Source organism: Sinocyclocheilus grahami, unplaced genomic scaffold (genome assembly GCF_001515645.1).
Source record: "Sinocyclocheilus grahami isolate Dianchi unplaced genomic scaffold, SAMN03320097.WGS_v1.1 scaffold667.1, whole genome shotgun sequence".
In the NCBI taxonomy this organism is placed as follows: Eukaryota; Metazoa; Chordata; class Actinopteri; order Cypriniformes; family Cyprinidae; genus Sinocyclocheilus; species Sinocyclocheilus grahami.
The window spans coordinates 495,251-514,164 of record NW_015505846.1 but is presented as its reverse complement, the minus strand read 5'-3'; the positions used below and the strand labels follow the sequence as shown (position 1 = coordinate 514,164).

General features: G+C 36.5%; 2 protein-coding genes across 2 annotated transcripts in view; one reads left to right on the top strand and one right to left on the bottom strand.

Moving 5' to 3' along the window:
- Positions 1–1,219: 1,219 nt before the first annotated feature.
- Positions 1,220–5,404, bottom strand: LOC107558934 (androgen-induced gene 1 protein-like). The gene is made up of 3 exons (XM_016242637.1): positions 5,108–5,404; positions 1,421–1,576; positions 1,220–1,332 (listed from the first exon to the last, which is right to left on the bottom strand). The coding sequence occupies exons 1-3, from the start codon at positions 5,246–5,248 to the stop codon at positions 1,282–1,284; spliced, it is 348 nt and encodes a 115-aa protein (XP_016098123.1). The 5' UTR covers positions 5,249–5,404; the 3' UTR covers positions 1,220–1,281.
- Positions 5,405–17,262: 11,858 nt separating this feature from the next.
- Positions 17,263–18,914, top strand: part of LOC107558946 (human immunodeficiency virus type I enhancer-binding protein 2 homolog) — an 87,288-nt gene continuing 85,636 nt past the window's right edge. The window contains exon 1 of the mRNA XM_016242654.1: positions 17,263–17,505. The gene's annotated coding sequence lies outside the window, so the exon portion shown is untranslated. The remainder of the gene's footprint in view (positions 17,506–18,914) is intronic.

The following is an 18,914-nucleotide window of genomic DNA, read 5'->3' as shown; positions in this document are numbered from 1 at the left end:
TTTTATTGCATAGCTGGTTTTGTGGCAGTGCCAGATAGATGACTGGGCATTTGCAAAACAAATAGGATGTACATTTAAAACAATGCGTATTGGTGTCTGTAGTCCCCTTATGCAAAGCAGAACGTGTGGATGTTCCCAGATATAGAGGTATGTGTTAAGAGAATACAGATGCTGTCTGACCAGACTTGCAGGCTCATGCCTTTTCCATCAGTTCACCTATTGTTCCTTTTAAAGAATCGGATGATTCAATGTTTGTTCTAAATACAAATCTAAAGGCTGTCTATTATGCCCTACAAAGACAACACACAGCAACCGTCTGAACTGGATTGAACAGTAAGGATACATTAAATTGATCAAAAGTGAACGTAAAGATGTTTCTTTACTATTCTTTTTCAAATAAATGCTGTTCTTTTGAACTTTCTATTCATCAAAAAATCTGGAAATAAAACGTAATACGGTTTCCATGAAAATATTAAGCAGCACAACTATTTTTGACATTGATAATATTTAGAAATGTTTCTTGAGCAGCATATTAGAATGAATTTCACAATATTACTGTATTTTTGATCAAATAAATGCAACCTTTTGAGTACAGACTTTTCAATAATATATATACAGTGGGGAAAAAAAGTATTTAGTATATATATATATATATATATATATATATATATATACTGTACACTACTAAGAGATGTACACAAATATATATAAAACCATTGGTCAGGCATATGCAGCAAGCAGTATTTTACCTTTGGTACCCCCTACAAATATGCTCTATAAACATCCCTCATTTCTTAGATCCACTGAATGATTGCTCGAAACAAGTTTTGAATATTCGCCTCTTTTTCTGTGGTTTCAGACATCAGACATTAATGTCAATGACATGTGTGGGAGGGGAAGGGCAGCTTCAGACAAAGTATTGCATTCATGTTGTTACTGTACTGTTCCCCCCCCCCACACATTAACAATGGAACTTGATGGCTCAGAGAGTTTACGGTAGGTTCACACACTAACCACAAACTAACCACACTGTAAGTCACCGCCAGCAGCCAATGACTTTTGCTGATTTTCCGTATACAAAAAATGCAATGTTTGCATGTGTTCAGGGTTTATATAAAAGCTGAAACTTTTCCAAACTCTAGTTTGAACGTTAGATTTCTTTGCACAGTAATAATCTGGATCACTGCATCATTTCACTTTGATAATTGGCCATATTGGTGTTTTTATTCGATTTCAGTCCAATTTTCAATGTTGATTCTAAGCATTGATGTTATCTGAATATCAACATATCCTCATTGAGCCAGCAGCACTGCTCACAGTCTCCAGGTCCAACTAACAAAAACAAAGAGTATTTTTATAGATCTCAGTCAGTTAGTGCATATATGCAAAATGAGAAATCTGATTGGTGGTTCATACATACCGCACCAACGGGAAAGGCCAGAACAGCCATCATCCAGTCTCGTAAGCCAATGAGCTTCCTCAACTGTCTCTCTTGCTCCATACTGGCACTGCCTTTTGTCAGAAGGCTTGAGAGGTCAGTCAGGACACACACTCCAAAGAACACCGCCTGAATGACCTGACATGGGGAATCATAACATACTGGTTAGGAAAAAGTAATGTAGTATACCCAGAAGAAATGGGACACATCCCATCCATCAGATTTGTAAACTTCCAAGAACAATTATGTGGCATTTTGACTTTTCTACATTGTGACATTGTCATATATTGTAACAATAGTTCACAGTATAACTGTTTTTATTTATTTATATATATATATATATTTTTAACTATATAAGCCAACAAAAGCTGAATGCCAACGATTAGTATATATAATTGAATAAAACGATATATAAACGACTGGGGTCATGTGGGTTACTTGTGGATTATTGTGATGTTTTTATCTGCTGTTTGAACTCTCATTCTGACGGCACCCATTCACTGCAGAGGATCCATTGGTGAGCAAGTGATGTAATGCTAAGTTTATGATGAAGAAACAAACTCATCTACATCTTGGATGGCCTAAGGGTAAATAAATTATAAGGACATTTTCATTTTGGGGTTAAATGTTCCTTTAAGCCCTAACTGAAAAGAGCAGTCAAAGCTGACTGAGGTGTAACTTTTAGTCCATTTTAGTTATAAATAAATAAATGAAATAAAATGTCCATGTTTTTTTTGTTTTTTGGAAGGCCTCTCATTGACATGCAAATAAAAGCTGTCTTTTAAAATGAACACAATGGAAAGTTGAAGGGAAACTTGATGAAAGCCATGCATTCATCTTTGGTTGTCTCAAAATAGAATATGAGTATTTCTAAGGGCCATCATTTTCCAAGAGCAAACAAACTCGCATCACAAGAAACAGAACAATATACAGATAGAGTTTTCAAGCTTTAAAATGTTACAATGCATGACAGGCTGCAAGAAAACTGGCATTAGAATAATTTAATACACAACCTTTCCTCCATAACCTTTTCTCGTCTTAAGCTAATGTCTTTTTTTAGCCCATTTTTCCATTAGTGAACATTCATGATGAGTGTTAGGAGATTGCTTTGACATTAATTTAAGATGGAAAGACATTATGGAATTATGTTTCTTTATTATATCTCCTCCACAGATATCCAACATGCAAATAAGTCTCCCATTAATACACTCTTTAATATTTCATTCCTCATTATCTTTCTGCTCCTAAATTTGCTTCCTGGTGTCTGAAGAAAGGAGAAGCCCTTCTAAGACTTCATATAAATGTTCGATTTGCCCAAAACCAATCTTTTATTGGAAAAGTCTTAAATCCCTATTACCAGCCGCCTAAAATGATCTATTTTTCTTACTTTACCCTGACTATTGCTTTTGATCTTTGCTTTTGCTGAGCTAAAAATGGATGTTCATCCTTTTCTCACATCATTTGAGAGTTAAAAACAGCCATGGTGCAAGGACATGAAGCCAAAAGAGGCATAAAATCATTTATTAGCTATACAAAGTCTTATTTTGTGCTTATAAACAACCACAAGGATTTCTGGACTGAGACTCAAGTCTCCATGAAATCTAGTGAATTGCTTGTTTGAGGCTGGGAATAATAATAATTGGGCTAGGAAAACTCAGTTCTTATCAAACAACATACCGCTACAGTATACTGCAGAAACAGTGGATTGCAAGACAGTCTTAGAAAATTAAGGTAATAACATTTAGCATTCGTGATAAAATAAATGTCATAAAACAATGTGCAATTGTATTAGTTCAGACGCTATGCATTCAAATGCACCATTTCAGTCTTAAAGTATTAGATGTGAACAGACTTTTTCCAACCCTATTTGTCTTAAAATCAAAGATTTTATAATTACACTTGCAAAGCGTTTGCAACATAGCAACTGCTCTCCCAAAAATATAGGCTGCCTTTCATCACAGTAATGATACACTCAGAAAACCTGTGCATCTGTGCTAATTACACTCTGCTAATTAATCCACGGGTATCTCATTGTCAGATCACTGAAAGCTTTCGGCCACACTTGAGTCGACTAGGTACTATATGTATGACACTGAGAGATCAATTCTATGCCAGGCTCCTCAAGTGTCCTATTGTGAGAATGGAAAGCCAAATCTGAACCCCTATATTTAATAATTAATGAAGCCTGATGAAAACATAAATGGCTAAAATCCCAGTTAACACAGTAGTAGTTACTTAGAGTGTTAATAAATATAACAATGCTACAGTGAAGTAGATCAGTTGTGGATAGTCAGTGCCGGTATTTGATCCAGACGTACTTGCATTTCTTGTGCCAAGATGAGATAATCTGCCTCTCTGAACGTGGCATGTGTTTATCGTCTGTTCTAATATTAGTTTCACACAGCCTCATCATCCAGGTTCATTATAGCAATGCTATGAGTGGTGTCAGAGGTCCTTAAATGCTGTCAGAATTAATCATTATACTATTACACAAAGCAGCTCAAACAATAAATCACGTCCATGTCTCTCTATGCTTGTGATGAAAGTGAGTCTAGTTTTTCTATGCTTATGAACAATGAAAGAGTTTATGAATAAACCTAAAACTGTCATCACTGTGTTTTTCAGGTTACCAAAACGATTAAAATAACAATTTTTCTAAATGTATTTGATGTGCACATATGAATGAAAGTTTTGGCAGGTAAGTAAGTCACATTTCTTATTTCTTATTGAAAACATTCGTGCTGCTTAATATTTTTATGGAAACCATGTTACATTAAATGTCTTTACTGTCACGCTTGTTCAATTTAATGCATCCTTGTTGATTAAAACTAGTAATTTCTTTCGGGGAAAAAAAACATACTGAGCCCAAGCTTTTGAACTATAAATGTTAATTGTAGTGCAGTGACTACAGTGCATTAGAATTTCAAATAAGTACTAAGGATTCTGAGCGAAAACATCATAAGTGTTATGAAACAGCATAAGGTTTGAAAAGCTCCATCCACAATAATCCGAACACATCTGCACAGAACATATCTGTACATGAGATTATTCCCAAACAAGAATGGGGGAAAAAAAGCAAACACTGCACTGGAACAGATGTGTAAAAGTGAAGTGTAACAAAACAACTTTTATTGCTATTAAAAATCACTTAAAAAAGGGGGAGAAAATAGGCTGTTTATGTGGAAAACATGAGTCATTGGCTCACAGACTGTCATAACAGTCAATGTGTATGTGCGTGCGTGCAGTTGCTGGTGCCTAATGTGACCTGCATTTACTCGAACAGACTGGTGCCTTATGGTGCCAGAACAAAAGGATGAAAAGGAAAAAGGATGCTTCAATTTCCTATGTAAAAACTGTAAATGCACCCTTAATTTGTCCTCCTGTGAACTGATCGTAATCAGCACAACCCTTCAGAATAAGATTCATTATTAATGATGTGAGATATGAAAAGCATGACATCATCATTAGAGATTTAAAAAGTCATTACGTCATGTGATTAACGTTTAATGCTCAGTAAATATGACGCAAGACTATTTGTGTTGGCGTTTGGACTCCTTTTGGAAGGAACCTGCATATTTCAGCATAACGGGCCTGTCTATATAATGCATTATGGAGATATCATATAAATATATATCAGGCACTGCATGGGAACGATGCACATGCACTTACCAAATCTATGAATGTAAGAAACTTCCAGCTACCGCCGTATGTTTGATGCGCGGGCATGTCTATGGCTTTGTAATTGCAGAGGATGGACAAATAAGAGAAGAGTATCGCTACTCTGAGGATCTGTGATGGGATGAGCGCCATTTTCCTTCCCCCGTCGTATTTCCGTCTCAGGAAATATCCTGTTGACAGAGGGATGCTGCTATGCGGTGAGGAGGGGGAGAGGGTCGCGCTGATCCGTGAGAGACGTTGGTGGAGGCGGCGGATGTGCGCGAGAGGTTATTGCTATAGTAACAAGCATCGCTGCCTGTGCAGAGCAGCTCGTGTCACTGTTCTTTGTGTCCGCGCATGCTCATTGTGTTCTAAGAACGATTTGTCTAACATTCCCATTAAGGAACGTTCAATTCTCTGAAAGTTCAAACGTCCATTTTTTTCCCTATGAGCAGTGTTGGGGAAAGTTACTTTTAAAAGTAATGCATTACAATATTGCGTTACTCCATAAAAAAGTAACTAATTATGTGACCTAGTTACTTTTTATGGAAAGTAATGCGTTGCGTTACTTTTGCGGTACTTTTTATGCTTATTAGTATGGTTGAACTGGATCATCGAAGGTCAGAAGCTAAGACATTGGTTAATAGAATGGGATTAAATACATAAAGGATATTTGTGTTGTTTAACATTTAATTATTGCAGGTTTGCTTTCTGAGCTGCATTATTTTTATATACGGAATACTGAATCTGTTATTTTTTTTGTGAGTGAGATGAATTAATGCATATTCATATTTATTTTAGGACTACAGTAACATCTGATTTCTCTCAATATAGGGACAGGAGAGCTGTCAATCAATAAATTGGAAAAAAAAGTAACTTGCATTACTTATTTGAAAAAGTAACTCAGATACTCTCTTGTAAATTAAAAAGTAATGCGTTACTTTACTAGTTACTTGAAAAAAGTAATCTGATTACGTAACTCGCGTTACTTGTAATGAGTTACCCCCAACACTGCCTATGAGCATTTAAGGGAACATGCCATTTGATCATTTATCATTTTTATCATCATGTGAAGGTCATTTTTGATGTTCTCTGAAGGTTCTGAAACGAGAAGTAACTTTAAAAAAATGTTAAACAAACATCCAAATTTTTTCTCAGAAAAAAATAAATAAATCCATGAACGATGTATAAATAATGTTTTCTGCTAATGTTTTGAGAACGTTATTAAAGACCAGATAACTCTGAGTCTTAAACTGTGGTGGTTGAGTTTAAATACTAATCACTGATACATTTGACTAAGTGGACTATTGAAAACCTTACGGTTACTGAGATGGTTACCTTGTGCGAACTTACATCTCCCCAATTATATTATATTATATTATATTATATTATATTATATTTACTTACATTTTCAATATCAGGCATAGAAGCTACCAGAATACAATGAAACATAAATAACCCTTCAAAAACAACCCTTTCTCACCAACCCCATTTCTGAACAGTTTAACTGTAACCTATAATTTGAGTCGATCACTGTTTGAGAGATGTCAGACAGTAGCAGACAAAACATTTTTGCCCCCGTAAAACCTGCATTATGAAACAATATGGCAGCCAAAGAGGTTTACAGTGGAAAATCCCTTGCCACAGGCACATAAATGGTTCCCAGAAACTAGCCATTTTAAGAGGATGGAGGAATGAGGATTAAACAACTATGCCTGCCTCCACTTAAAGCAGCGTTACAGGGTCTGGTGTGATTCCCGTGACCTAGACTATACTGGACTCTCGATATTACCTAAGACAGGGTGAATTTGTTTTCAGACCAAGGGATAATATGCATAATATACACAATTTTAGCTGTCACATCTCACATTGCAATATGGAATGCTTTTATGTTTGGACTTACTGTCACTCACATGCCATATTATCACAGCCAAATCCACTTATTACCAGCATGTTATTGCTTTTTTTAATATCTTGAACAAATCAGGTCACTGAAGTTGATCAAATAATTTTTTCTCTGAAATATTCAAAACCTTATATTTATCTAACTTGACCTAAGCCTCATGAGTAAAATGAGAAAATGCAAAGAAAATATAAGGCACACTGACTGCTGTTCAGGTTCTTCACCTAATGTGGAGTTTGATGGGGTCTGCCAGAGTGCAAGAGTGCTCCACAGTTTGTGGTTAGCTGTGGGGAGCATGCAAGAGTTTCCAAAGCTGAGGTAGACTTGGTCACAGTAAGTGCAATTGAGTGAGATGCATGTGCATGTGGTTCTAGATGAGTGGGTCCTCCAGCAACCCAAAACTTCATCTCATTCGGTTGGCCCCAAGCTCTCTGACATGCGAAGCTCAGATTTCATATATGTGCAAGAATAGATCTCAGTGAAATGTGTTTCTCAGTATGATACAGTGCCAAAAGTCTTGAAAACACAGATTAGGCATCCCGTCTAACACTTGAAAAACTTGCTGAGTATATAATACAGTCAGTCAGGCCAGCCAGTCTATTTTATTTTGGTTTTGTTTTTTTTAGGGTTTATTATGCAATAATGACCAGTTGACTGTACATAATCCCGCTTAATTGTTATACGCCTACTCCTCAAATCAATAAATATGCGAACATCAAATACTGATTTGAGTTTCAATTATTTAAAATTTTTACCTGTGCATTATATTTGAGACTTCCACTAAGAAAAAAGTCCCTTAATGTGCAAAACAATTGGCCTTGCAACAAGGTGAATAATATCACTGTAATACCAAAGCCCTCTTTGGTCTGACTACAATCTATTTTAAAATACAATCAATGGAGGTAAAATGGCACCAATTGCATTTGTATTAAACAAGAGAGCACGAGCCTGCGGAGTGATACAAGAGACAAGAAAGTAGCACCGGTTTCGTTACGGTAATATTGGTCTGATATGCAGCAGTGCATATGTTGCTTCTTGTCACATCAAAAGCAAATAGAACCTATTATTCCAGAACTTTTACGCAAATACACGAGTGCTTGGCCAATGGGTGTATTTATTGTTAGTTGTTAGAATCTACAAAAGTATACAAAATATTTGTAACCCAATGCAAGTACAATACGTGTGCTGGCCAAATGCTAGTGGATACATGAGCGCACTTGCCTTAACTTTAGGGCTTTTCACACTTGAAATAGTTAACCATGGGTGATTCTAAACCCCAAGTAAATAAAATTCTGGGTTATCTTGTTTCACGCTTCCCACTGCTCATAATTTATCCAGGGTTAACCAATCCTGGGTATTCATAAGAAGACATTTCACTTGTTTCACTGTAAGTTTCTAAACCCTGTATTGTTTGCATATTTGCCAGGTGAATGCAGCACACAATGTGTTTACATAAAGGCTATACTGTGCATCCTTATAGGCTAGATTGCCGACTGTACTATCAAGTTTTCCTGAATGGACTTTTTGGAACATAAAGGGGCTTTGCAGTGTGAAAACCCCATGTGTTTCTGGCTTTATAATCAAAGATGCTGTCTACAATAGATGGACAAATGGACGAGGATAGAGTTATTTTTGGAAGTTTCTCACACTGAACATTACGACATTCAGAATCACATACACCAGAGAGCCACGTAAAACTTTGTATTATTCAAGTTTATCAAGTAATGCAAGAACAAACGTGTATAATGAATTAACAAAGAAATGCTGCCTTTTGTTACTGCAGTAGGAGAAAAACAAGCAGTGACTGTGAAGGAGATGGGCTTGTGGCTTGTGTGGCTGGCCTGCTCTGCTTTCTATATGTCTTTTTCGATTTTCTGTTAACTTAAGAAAGTTCATAGTTTATAGCTAATAAATGTGCAATGGCAACTATCATTAAAAAAAAGAGTTTAAGGCACTGAACCGCAAGTCTTAATGCAGTTCACAGATGGCGCGTAGAGCAATGGTTATCATGGTTGGAGTTGTGTGGGGAAAGTCATGCTAATCCCTTTCCCCCTTATCAATCTCTAGTCAGATCTGCAACAAGATCTCATGTAATTAGGTTGCCTTTACGTCCGTATACCAGCATGACATTGTAGTAGCAGCTTATAAATAGTCTATCAGTGTCTCATTAAAATGTTGTTTTGTTTACAACAGCGTAATGCTATGGACCAAACACTGGTGCGAGCGCTGATGTTTGGACTTGTTTGCAGACATCAAAGTCTGCCCAATCAATCTAATGAAGAGAGCGAACACACACATCTGCTCGCTCGCCCGCCCGCCTCCTGCTTACCTTTGTCCTGGTTCTGCCAATTAGATGTCCCTTCTCAGAAACCTCCCACTCTAATCCCGCAGATAATGAGGAAATATTATTCATTCATTACAGTTACCTCCAAATTCAAATTTAGTTTCATAACTGTCCTATGGTTAATCAAAAAACGTCAACACAGATTATGAGCTTTTTGGATGAAGGTTGGCAGGACCGCGGGAGCTTCAGTGGTCACATTGTGCTCATTGAGAGCTCAGATCTTCAGTGTTGTGCACTAACAGTTCCATTTCAATTCTTGCATTTAAATTGAGGTAGCAAACAGGACACATTTAAATTTGATTCTAAGTAGCATTAAAATGAAGTGAAAATCATATGAGCAGCATGTCAGTTTTCAGCATTTATAATAATGAGAAATGTTTTTTGAGCACAAAATCAGTTGATGATTGAATGATTTTTGAAGGATCATGTGATACTGAAGCCTGGAGTAATGGCTGCTAAAAATTCAGCTTTGCTATAACAAAAATGTATACATTTTGAAATATATAGCAATAGAAAACTGTTATTTTAAATTGTAATAATATTTCCTAATATTACTGTTTTTTTACTGTATTTTGATCAGTAAGTGTCTTATTCAATTCCGAATCACATTTGTGATTTGACAAGTAGCCATTTCTTAAAATCTGAATTTTTCACAAGCCTGCAGGTCTGCATCCTGTATCTTCTCTCTTTCTCGTGGGCCATTTGCTTGAGAATGAATGATGCATGTGGTGAGGTTTATAATTGTCCCTGTGGACTTTGAGATTTGAGTGTTGTTTACTGTGCCGGCAGCTTTCATCATCATCTTGACAAGCAATAAATGATACGGTGTGTATATAAAACGCTCACCGAAAGTAATGGGGTTTCCATAGTCACACCACACATTTCATATCATTACCGTTTATGGTCTGTGGTCACAGTCTGTCCAACTATACAGATAACACACACACACACCTGCAGAGATATTTAAAGCACAAGGTGTGTATCCATAATGTAGAGGTGTGAAAAGACAGATGGCCCGATGAGAGGCGTCTAAACACTGTACTTTCACTGGTTTGGAGATAGAGAAAGTGCGTAGAAAACGCAAACATACACCATGACAGAATAAGAGCCGGGCAAACAGAATTATGAGCAATAATAACATGCAGATGAATGTTACGACTATATAAGAATAACTGAAGTATTTCCATTACCTGTTCGCTACAGGTCACTCATCAGACTCTTGTTTAGAAATAAAGCACAAAACCTTTTTTATATGTATTTATTGGCTTTTATTTTAGACCATGAATCAGTCATTCAGGCTGTTACGTGTTAACTGAAAGTGCAAATAAATTATTCAACTATTAAATTAAAGAAATAGTTCACCCGAAAATGATAATTCACTACAAATGTATTCACCCTCAGGCTGTCCAAGATGTAGATGAGTTTGTGTCTTCATCAGAACAGATTTGGAGAAATTTAGCATTACATCACTTGCTCACCAATGGATCCTCTGCAGTGAATGGGTGCCATCAGAATGGGAGTTCAAAATTTTTATATTTGGGTTCCTTTAATATTTTAATATTTGGATTGTCTGTGAATCATTTTGTGATCTTTGGAACTCTTGTGTGGTCCTGCTATTGTCTTGTTTTACACGGTTTTCACTGAATTAATTTTGTCTTCAGAAAAGAGTGTTATTTTTATTCACTGGTGTAGACTTTTAGACTATATCAGCAGTCATGCGTCACCACGATTGTGTTGTCTTCTATTAAGAGACTTTATTAAGATAAGCTTTTTTCATTGACTTTAATCAGTGAATATAATTGCATTTGACAGATAGGCAAAAGTCGAAAATAGGCCACTGGCTGTTAAAACAAACGTTTTATTGTTATAATGATGTCCTTTCTGATTTGTGGGGAAACATGAGGACAGAATCCATGTGTGCCAAGTATACTGGAAAACCTGTGCTCTGCCAAGCATCAATATTTTACCGCTTTTTGTCAGTTGTCAACTTTAAACACAGCGCTTCGGTCTCACGGGATGGAGAAGTCCGCAATCACTGGGCTTTTATCTCCTGAAAACACGTTAACCACCTTTATGCAGGGGCCTCTGTGTGGTCTCCAGGGTCCTGGAAAATGAGATAGGGATGAGGAAGCACACACTGAAAGTCATATTGACCACGAAAAAGAAAGTAATTAAAAGGCACTAGTGCACTCAACAGCTAGAGGTTGATCACACACAGTTAGGGGTCAAACTAAATGCTAATGCATGTGGCATAATACCAAGTGGCTATTGTATTATACAAAATTAGTCAAATGTTATATTATTAAATATTTGCATTTTATTTTATTAAAATTGTTTAGGTTTCTGTTCAAATATATTTAAAATGTAATCTATTTTTGTAGTGGCAAAGCTTAATTTTCAGCAGTTATTACTCCAATTTTTGCAGTGTTACACGATACTTCAGAAAGCATCAAATATGCTGATTTGCTGCTCCAGAAATATTTCTTATTATCAATGTTGAAAACATTTGTTCTGCTTAATATTTTGGTCAAAACCGTGAAGCATTTTCCTTCAGGATTGTCTGATGAATAGAAATTCAAAAGAACAGCATTTATTTGAAATAGATTTTTTTCACCTTATAAATGTATTTACTGTCACTTTTGATCAAGTTATTATGTCATTGCTAATTAAAAGTATTAATTTCCTTAAAATCTTACTGACCCACAATTTTTTAACAGCAGTGCTTTATGTGACAGCCATGACTTTATTTTGTTATTTGTTTTTTTTATTATTATGCTTGAAACATTAATAATAGCAATAAAATAAACTTTGCTTAAAATCTTACTGACCCACAATTTTTTAACAGCAGTGCTTTATGTGACAGCCATGACTTTATTTTGTTATTTGTTTTTTTATTATTATGCTTGAAACATTAATAATAGCAATAAAATAAACTTTATTAATCAGCCCAAATCTGACCAGATGATAATGCAATATCATTCTCAACCAGCAGAGGTCTTGATCTTACAGACTTTGAAACTTACCTTTAACACTGATTTCTAAACAGCTATATTTCAATATTTCAACAAGATAAAATCTTAGTATCTGAATAAAATTAAATGTTAAAGATTGATTTAATGATGTTCTTTCAAGAGATATTAATTTAAGAAGTGTATGATTCATTAGAAAGCATGTTAGGTAACCTCTTGTAATCGAACAAGGGAATGAATCATAGCGGCATTCTCTTTTATAGTCAGCAGACCCAACAAAGGAGTATTTGAAATGGTATGGACTCATCGAGAATTTAGGTGTGTCCACTCGTCAGGTCTTTGTCAATTTTACAGGGCGGTTTTACAGCTTTGGTACATGAGATGAAAGGAGTTCTTTGGCAAGGATCCACACATTAGTGCCCTGCTTTATCTCAAAGACAACCTGACCTTTGTCAAGTGTAACATATTCTTATGTAATTTCCTGGCAGTGCTATAAGAGCAGAAAAAAAGCTCTGGGATTCCTGAGAATGACGTGTTGCTGAGTATGAGGTTAATCACAGGGATGTGAAAGCCGCACAATAGTCACAGATTACTGGGGGTAAAACTGGGAGTGGAAAAGGGTGAGGCAGATCCCTCCATGTAAGCTTCGGCAGGATGACTGCTGTTTAAGCAATATTACACCATCTCAACTGGAGAAACAGATACAGCCTTAGGCTATATTCCTCTGTGTCATATATATATGTGAGAGTGTGTACGTGACTTATTTCAGATTATTGAAGTGTGAAGAGAAGTGGGACTCTGTGTCTCAAAGAAAGCATGAGGAAGCTTTCTGTTGACTGCTTGTTTTGACATCTTAATCATGAAGAATGTGGCTTTGGATTAGCTATTTTTTTCATAAATATTTCACCAGGTATAAGACAAAGAGACATTACAAATCTTATACAAAGAGACATTAAAAAGACATAAAAAATCTTTTAATATACAGTATATATATATGTGTGTGTGTGTGTGTGTGTATATATACACACACATGTTCAAAGGTTTGGGATTTTACGATTTGTATTTTATTTATTTTTTAAATATTTTTTTAAGTGTATTATTTATTTGATCAAAAATACATTAAAAACAGTAAGCTCTCTATTTTAATATTTTAAAATGTAATTATTCCTGTGATGGTAAAGCTGAAATTTCAGCAGCCATTATTCCTGTGTTCAGTGTCACATGATCCTTCAGAAGTAATTCTAATATGCTTCTTTTCTTACTATTATCAATGTTGAAAACTGTAAATTGTCAAAATTAAAATAAATATAAATGATAAATATTTTTAATGTAATGCATCATTGTAGAATAAAATATATATATATATTTATTATATTAAAAGTCTTATATATATTTTATATATATAGTATGTATAGTGTGTATATATATATAAACATGTGTGTGTATGTGTATAACACACACAGACACATATATATATACTCAATATATACTATATATATATAAACACATTTTTAAAGTCTTATCTACTTGTCATTCAAATCTGGAAAATTGTGAAAAAAGTGACAAGGTAGTCTAATACGCAAACATTTTAGAATAAGTCAGTCATGCTCTTGCTATACCAGCACTTACTACTGATTAACGCACACACACACACACACACACACAAATATGCACATACACACATTCATAAACAAAGAGCTGTGGCTCTGCAGCACGTACAGGATATAAAGGCCCTCCTATCATTGCCTTGCTTGTAAACAATGAAGTAAGCTACTACATCTGTATTAATGTAACATGCATCAGACATATATAAATTAAGTATATAAATGAAGATGCGGAGGAGGAGGTGAAGGTTAAAAAATATATATTTCAGTAATCACAGTCATGGGAGTCATGGGAGTCATGATTTGCTAGGAATGTCTAGCGGTGATCACTTCTGGGAAACAAATGTGCATTGTGATTCATGACATTCAGACATTTATAATAGCATGGAGCAGTTTTTATCTGGTCCACCGATAATTAACTGCGAACTGCTCTGTGCTGCTGGGAACACCCTTGTGTCCTTGAGAAAATGACTTTGCACGCTGTGTACATGCAGACACCTGCACAGGCACTACCGAGCAAACGCCAACCAGTGAAACAAGATGACTTGATAAATGTTGATGAAACAAGCCCTTTGGGTCAAGTGCAGACATTTCCATTTCCTCTTTATTTCCTGCGGGAAAGCGCCATTGACTGTGATGCCTAAGCTCGTCCGGCAATGCTGATTTATGTCTGCGTGCTGTCAATTATGCTTGAGTGACTCAGATGCCAGCCCTTCTTTGGGGATGCCCTTGCTGAGGATTACAGAGGAGCTCCCTATTGCCAATGTGAAGGGAACTCCAGGTCACAGCTGATGTGATCACAAGCTCCTTAAAGGAAACATAAGCCACTCTAACCTAGTCAGTAATCCATTTAACACAATACAGAACAGATGCACCACTCCCGACAAGACAAACATGCACATTTCATATCATGGACAGGACTTTCCCATGATCTCTATTGATTTTATAATGAGCTAGAGATATTTTCTATCTCCCACCCCTAAACTGAAGCCTCAAACAAGCCTTCCTGCGTTTTGGTTTCCCACAATGTGGGGCAGGGTTCCTCAATAGGCGGCCCCTGTGATAAAAAAGTTTGGCCCAGAGCTAATTTCAAATAATATGTGGCATGAAAATTCAAACGCAACATCAGAAAGCTACATTAACTGACATCGTGTTTACACCAGACACGAGCGGCGCGACGCAATAAAATACAAGAACTGGTTATAATCAGTGATGCTGTCTTGGATGCGGCGCGACACGACAAATCCCCGACAGTAAACTGCTGACTCGTTCTATTTCTAAGTACTGACACAACGTTCAAATAATTTGCAATGCTTTGTCGTGTCCAGTGTAGATACGATGTGACAGCAAAAACATGGCGAGTGTGTAGAAAAGAATAGTGAACACGGAAAATAGATGATTCAGATGTGAATGGACTGAACAGTTTTGAGTGACTGATAGCCTATCTTTGTTATACACATGTTGGTTAGCAGTGAGTTCAAAGTTTTAACGTACAAGTTTGCTTTAATTTATTTTCAAGATCTGAGGTAAAATATCTATTGTTGCTTTCACTATGGCTATAAAGATAATGCAAAATAATATTCAAACTCACATTAGACACTTTTAACATTGAATAAAGCACATAATCATTACCTGAGATTATCACTGTCATATTTTGTATGTTGTTCCTGCCGTGACTTGCAGAAAATAAAAACCGTTCCTAAAATAGATGTCGCTAATTGTCAGGTGTCGCTGTCGCGGGTGGTAAGGACAAAAATTACATGGAAAAGATACTTTTTTATCGCGTTGTGTCTAGTTGGGTCACACGGTGTCGGTGTTACAGTTTGATCCCCCCCCCCCAAAAAAATCTAAGCATAAAAATATTAATACTGACAAATCTAATAATTGAATCTGCAATTAGGGAAAGTGGAGAGAAGAGAAGAAATCCAGTCTGGGAATGAGCAGGAACAGTTGATTTGCACGGCAGACATGAAGATCCATTTTTTTTGTTTGTTCATTTGTTTTTAATATTCAACAGGCAAAGTTCTTCTGTATCTAAATGCAAAAAATTTCATAATTGTTTGAATAAAACAGACTACTGGGGAAAAATTTGTGATTTTGACCATCTTGTGATTATTTTAACAAAAGCAACAATATAATAATACTAATATAAATAAATATTTATAAATATATTATAAATATAATAATATAATAATTGTAATAATAATAACAATTTTATATATATATATATATACATATAGGTCAGTGGCCCTTGGCTTGGTATTGTTGCCAGAATTCGGCCCTCAGTGAAATATAATTGAGGAACCCTGATGTAGGGTTTGCTGTCCTTATGAACATATTTGGTCTTCACATTGTAGGCAAAACCTCATGCACATGCACAAATTGAACAGCAACAGATAACCAAGCAAGAATTTCTCAGTTTACTTTAACAATCTCTCTTTATTTGGGGCCAAACAAGACCTACATACATGTGAACAATGACCATGTTTATATGTATATAATACTCCAATTCTGGTTAAAACTTTGCTCAGAAAAAGACTGCATTTCGCAGCATTTAAATACTATTGAACAGTAATCAACTTATTGTCACTCATGTGTGTATACACACACACACACACACACACACACACACACATATAATTAATATGTGTAATACTGGCCTAAAGTATGTCAAACAAGATACGTTTACATGACAATTATATAATCAGAATATGAAGAAATTCTAATTCATTTCAGAATAGACCGCATGTAAACATTGTCAATGATGCAGAGCGGACAACTAGGTACCTCTACATTTACCGCCTATACGGTTTTTCTTTTCCTAAACAATATGTGTCATGCATGGAGGCAGGGAAAATAAGTCACTGCCATTTTAGAGTAGAAAATAGACAAATGTGATGCTGAAAGAAGTCATATTGTACAGTAGCTTGTGTATGATTACATCTACATCTTGCTACAGATAACAAATCTAAATTTGTCATTTAATACTGCTCTAACATTTTGAAGGGGCATTTCCAAATGAAATCTAACTCCATTACTCTAGTGTGATGTGCAAGTCAAATAGACCTAATGTCACTGCGTATTCCCGCCCTGCCCATATGCATCAAATAGCAGGAACACAAGACATCTGTCGCGGTTTGGAGTCAGAGGAGCTCGTTCTGGAGAAATTTCACCAGGGAGTTCCCTCCTCCTATCAAGACCAGGAAGAGGTCAACCCCCCCCCCCCCCTCCCCCTCCCCCTCCCCCTGCAGCTCCACGGGGACGCGCGCTGGGGGATCCGATGACGTCACAATCACACTGACACACGCGCGCAGATCCTCTCTCTACTTCTTTCTACTCTCCCTCTCTCATTTTTCTATTCTGGGAAGCGACGCTAGGAATAACCCCGTCTCCCCCCCAGCCGAAGCGGACCAACTCACTTTCATCTCTTCCTGAAGCAAAGACGCAGTACATTGTACTCTAACACCGGGCGTCTGCAGCGTTGTCACAATTCGAGTTGAACTGATATTTAGTGTCAGAGCTGGAAGTGGCGACAGCGGCGTTTGACACTCTTTTGGAATGTTATGGGCTGATTTGAAAACGTTCTACCGGTAAGTTTTAGTCTTGTATACCTTGTTCTTAGTATGTCAAGGAGTGGCATTCTTTTTTGAAAGCGCGGTTAAGTGAAAATGAGTAGCGGATGGGTCCCCTCCGTTTATTGGGACATGTGGGGAATACCCCGTTTGCTTGGTGGGAGATAGTGAATATTGTGTAATATCCTAAGGAATTTGCACGGCTGGTGCGGGAAAGTGAAATAAATCACTATCTTGGGAGCGACTGTCATTAATGTTATATGGTCTGTGCTGTTTGTGTTGTCGTAGACCGTTCGATTTTTTCAGCATGGGTAATGTTGTGATCTGTATTTTCATGTACACACCGCCTGTGCGTGTGCATGTGTGTGAGCAGGAGAGGAGGTGGGTGGGACTTTGGCTCGTTCCGGGAATGTTCCATGACGCGCTCTCAGTCAGTGAAGGGCCCCATTAGGGAGACTCTCGACATGCGATTGTTGCTCAAGTCAGGTGGCACCTGCTATAAATGACCATGCTGTGATAGGATGATAGGATGAAACATTTTTTTTGATGTGGTAACTCAAACATACATTACATACAAAATACATACAAAAGAATGTTAACTTAATTATTATTATTTTAGTAATTTTTTTTTTGCTTAACATTTTGCATTTATGTTATATATTGATGTAATTTTGAGAACCACTGTTTTTTTTGTCATTTACATTTATGCAGACACTTTTATCCAAAGTGACTTCCATTGCATTCAAAGTACACATTTCATTTTTGTTTTTTTTTTGGGGATCAGTTCTTGCTTTTGCAGGAAATTGCACTCATGATCTTGGCATTGCTAACGCTGTATTGTTTGAGCTACAGGAAAGCATTTCTGTCAAAAATGTTTACTGTTCTGTTCTTCCATGATTGATATAAGATATTATATATTGTATATCCGATAGGAATAGGCAGTAGGGTTATGTAACAACCAAGCACACCAGTAGAGACATGGTCAAGGGTGTAGCCATGTATTTACAACATATCAGGCAAATTAGTTTATTTGACTATGCCAAATAGATGAGTAATAGATGAAATAGAAGTGCCCTTTGCACTGGCTTAATATATATGTCCAGTGCAATGCATAAACACACCCACAGTATCTCTACCTGACACTGACATATGATACATAAACATCATTTTGTTTTCCATCACCTGGGTTCTATCCATCAAGAAGAAACCGACAGATCTGGAGGTTTGACAAATGTCCTTACGCATTTTTTCCACAACAGAATCAATCACGTTGATTCCGTGTTGAGCTTTGACTCATCTAGGCTTTCTGGCAATATTTTTGTGATTGTTTCTGATGGAAAGTCGCTTTTAAAGGTAAACTGACCCACCTTATGTTCTCACTTTAAACACACACACACACACACACACACACACACACACACACACAC

Bases quoted from the DNA above. Each gene is read 5' to 3' on its own strand.
- LOC107558934 (XM_016242637.1), bottom strand. From the start codon at position 5,248: ATGGCGCTCATCCCATCACAGATCCTCAGAGTAGCGATACTCTTCTCT. The intron at 1,577-5,107 runs GTAAGTGCATGT...TCCCCATGTCAG, and splicing joins TTCTTACATTCATAGATTTG to GTCATTCAGGCGGTGTTCTT. The intron at 1,333-1,420 runs GTATGTATGAAC...TGTTTTTGTTAG, and splicing joins TGGCCTTTCCCGTTGGTGCG to TTGGACCTGGAGACTGTGAG.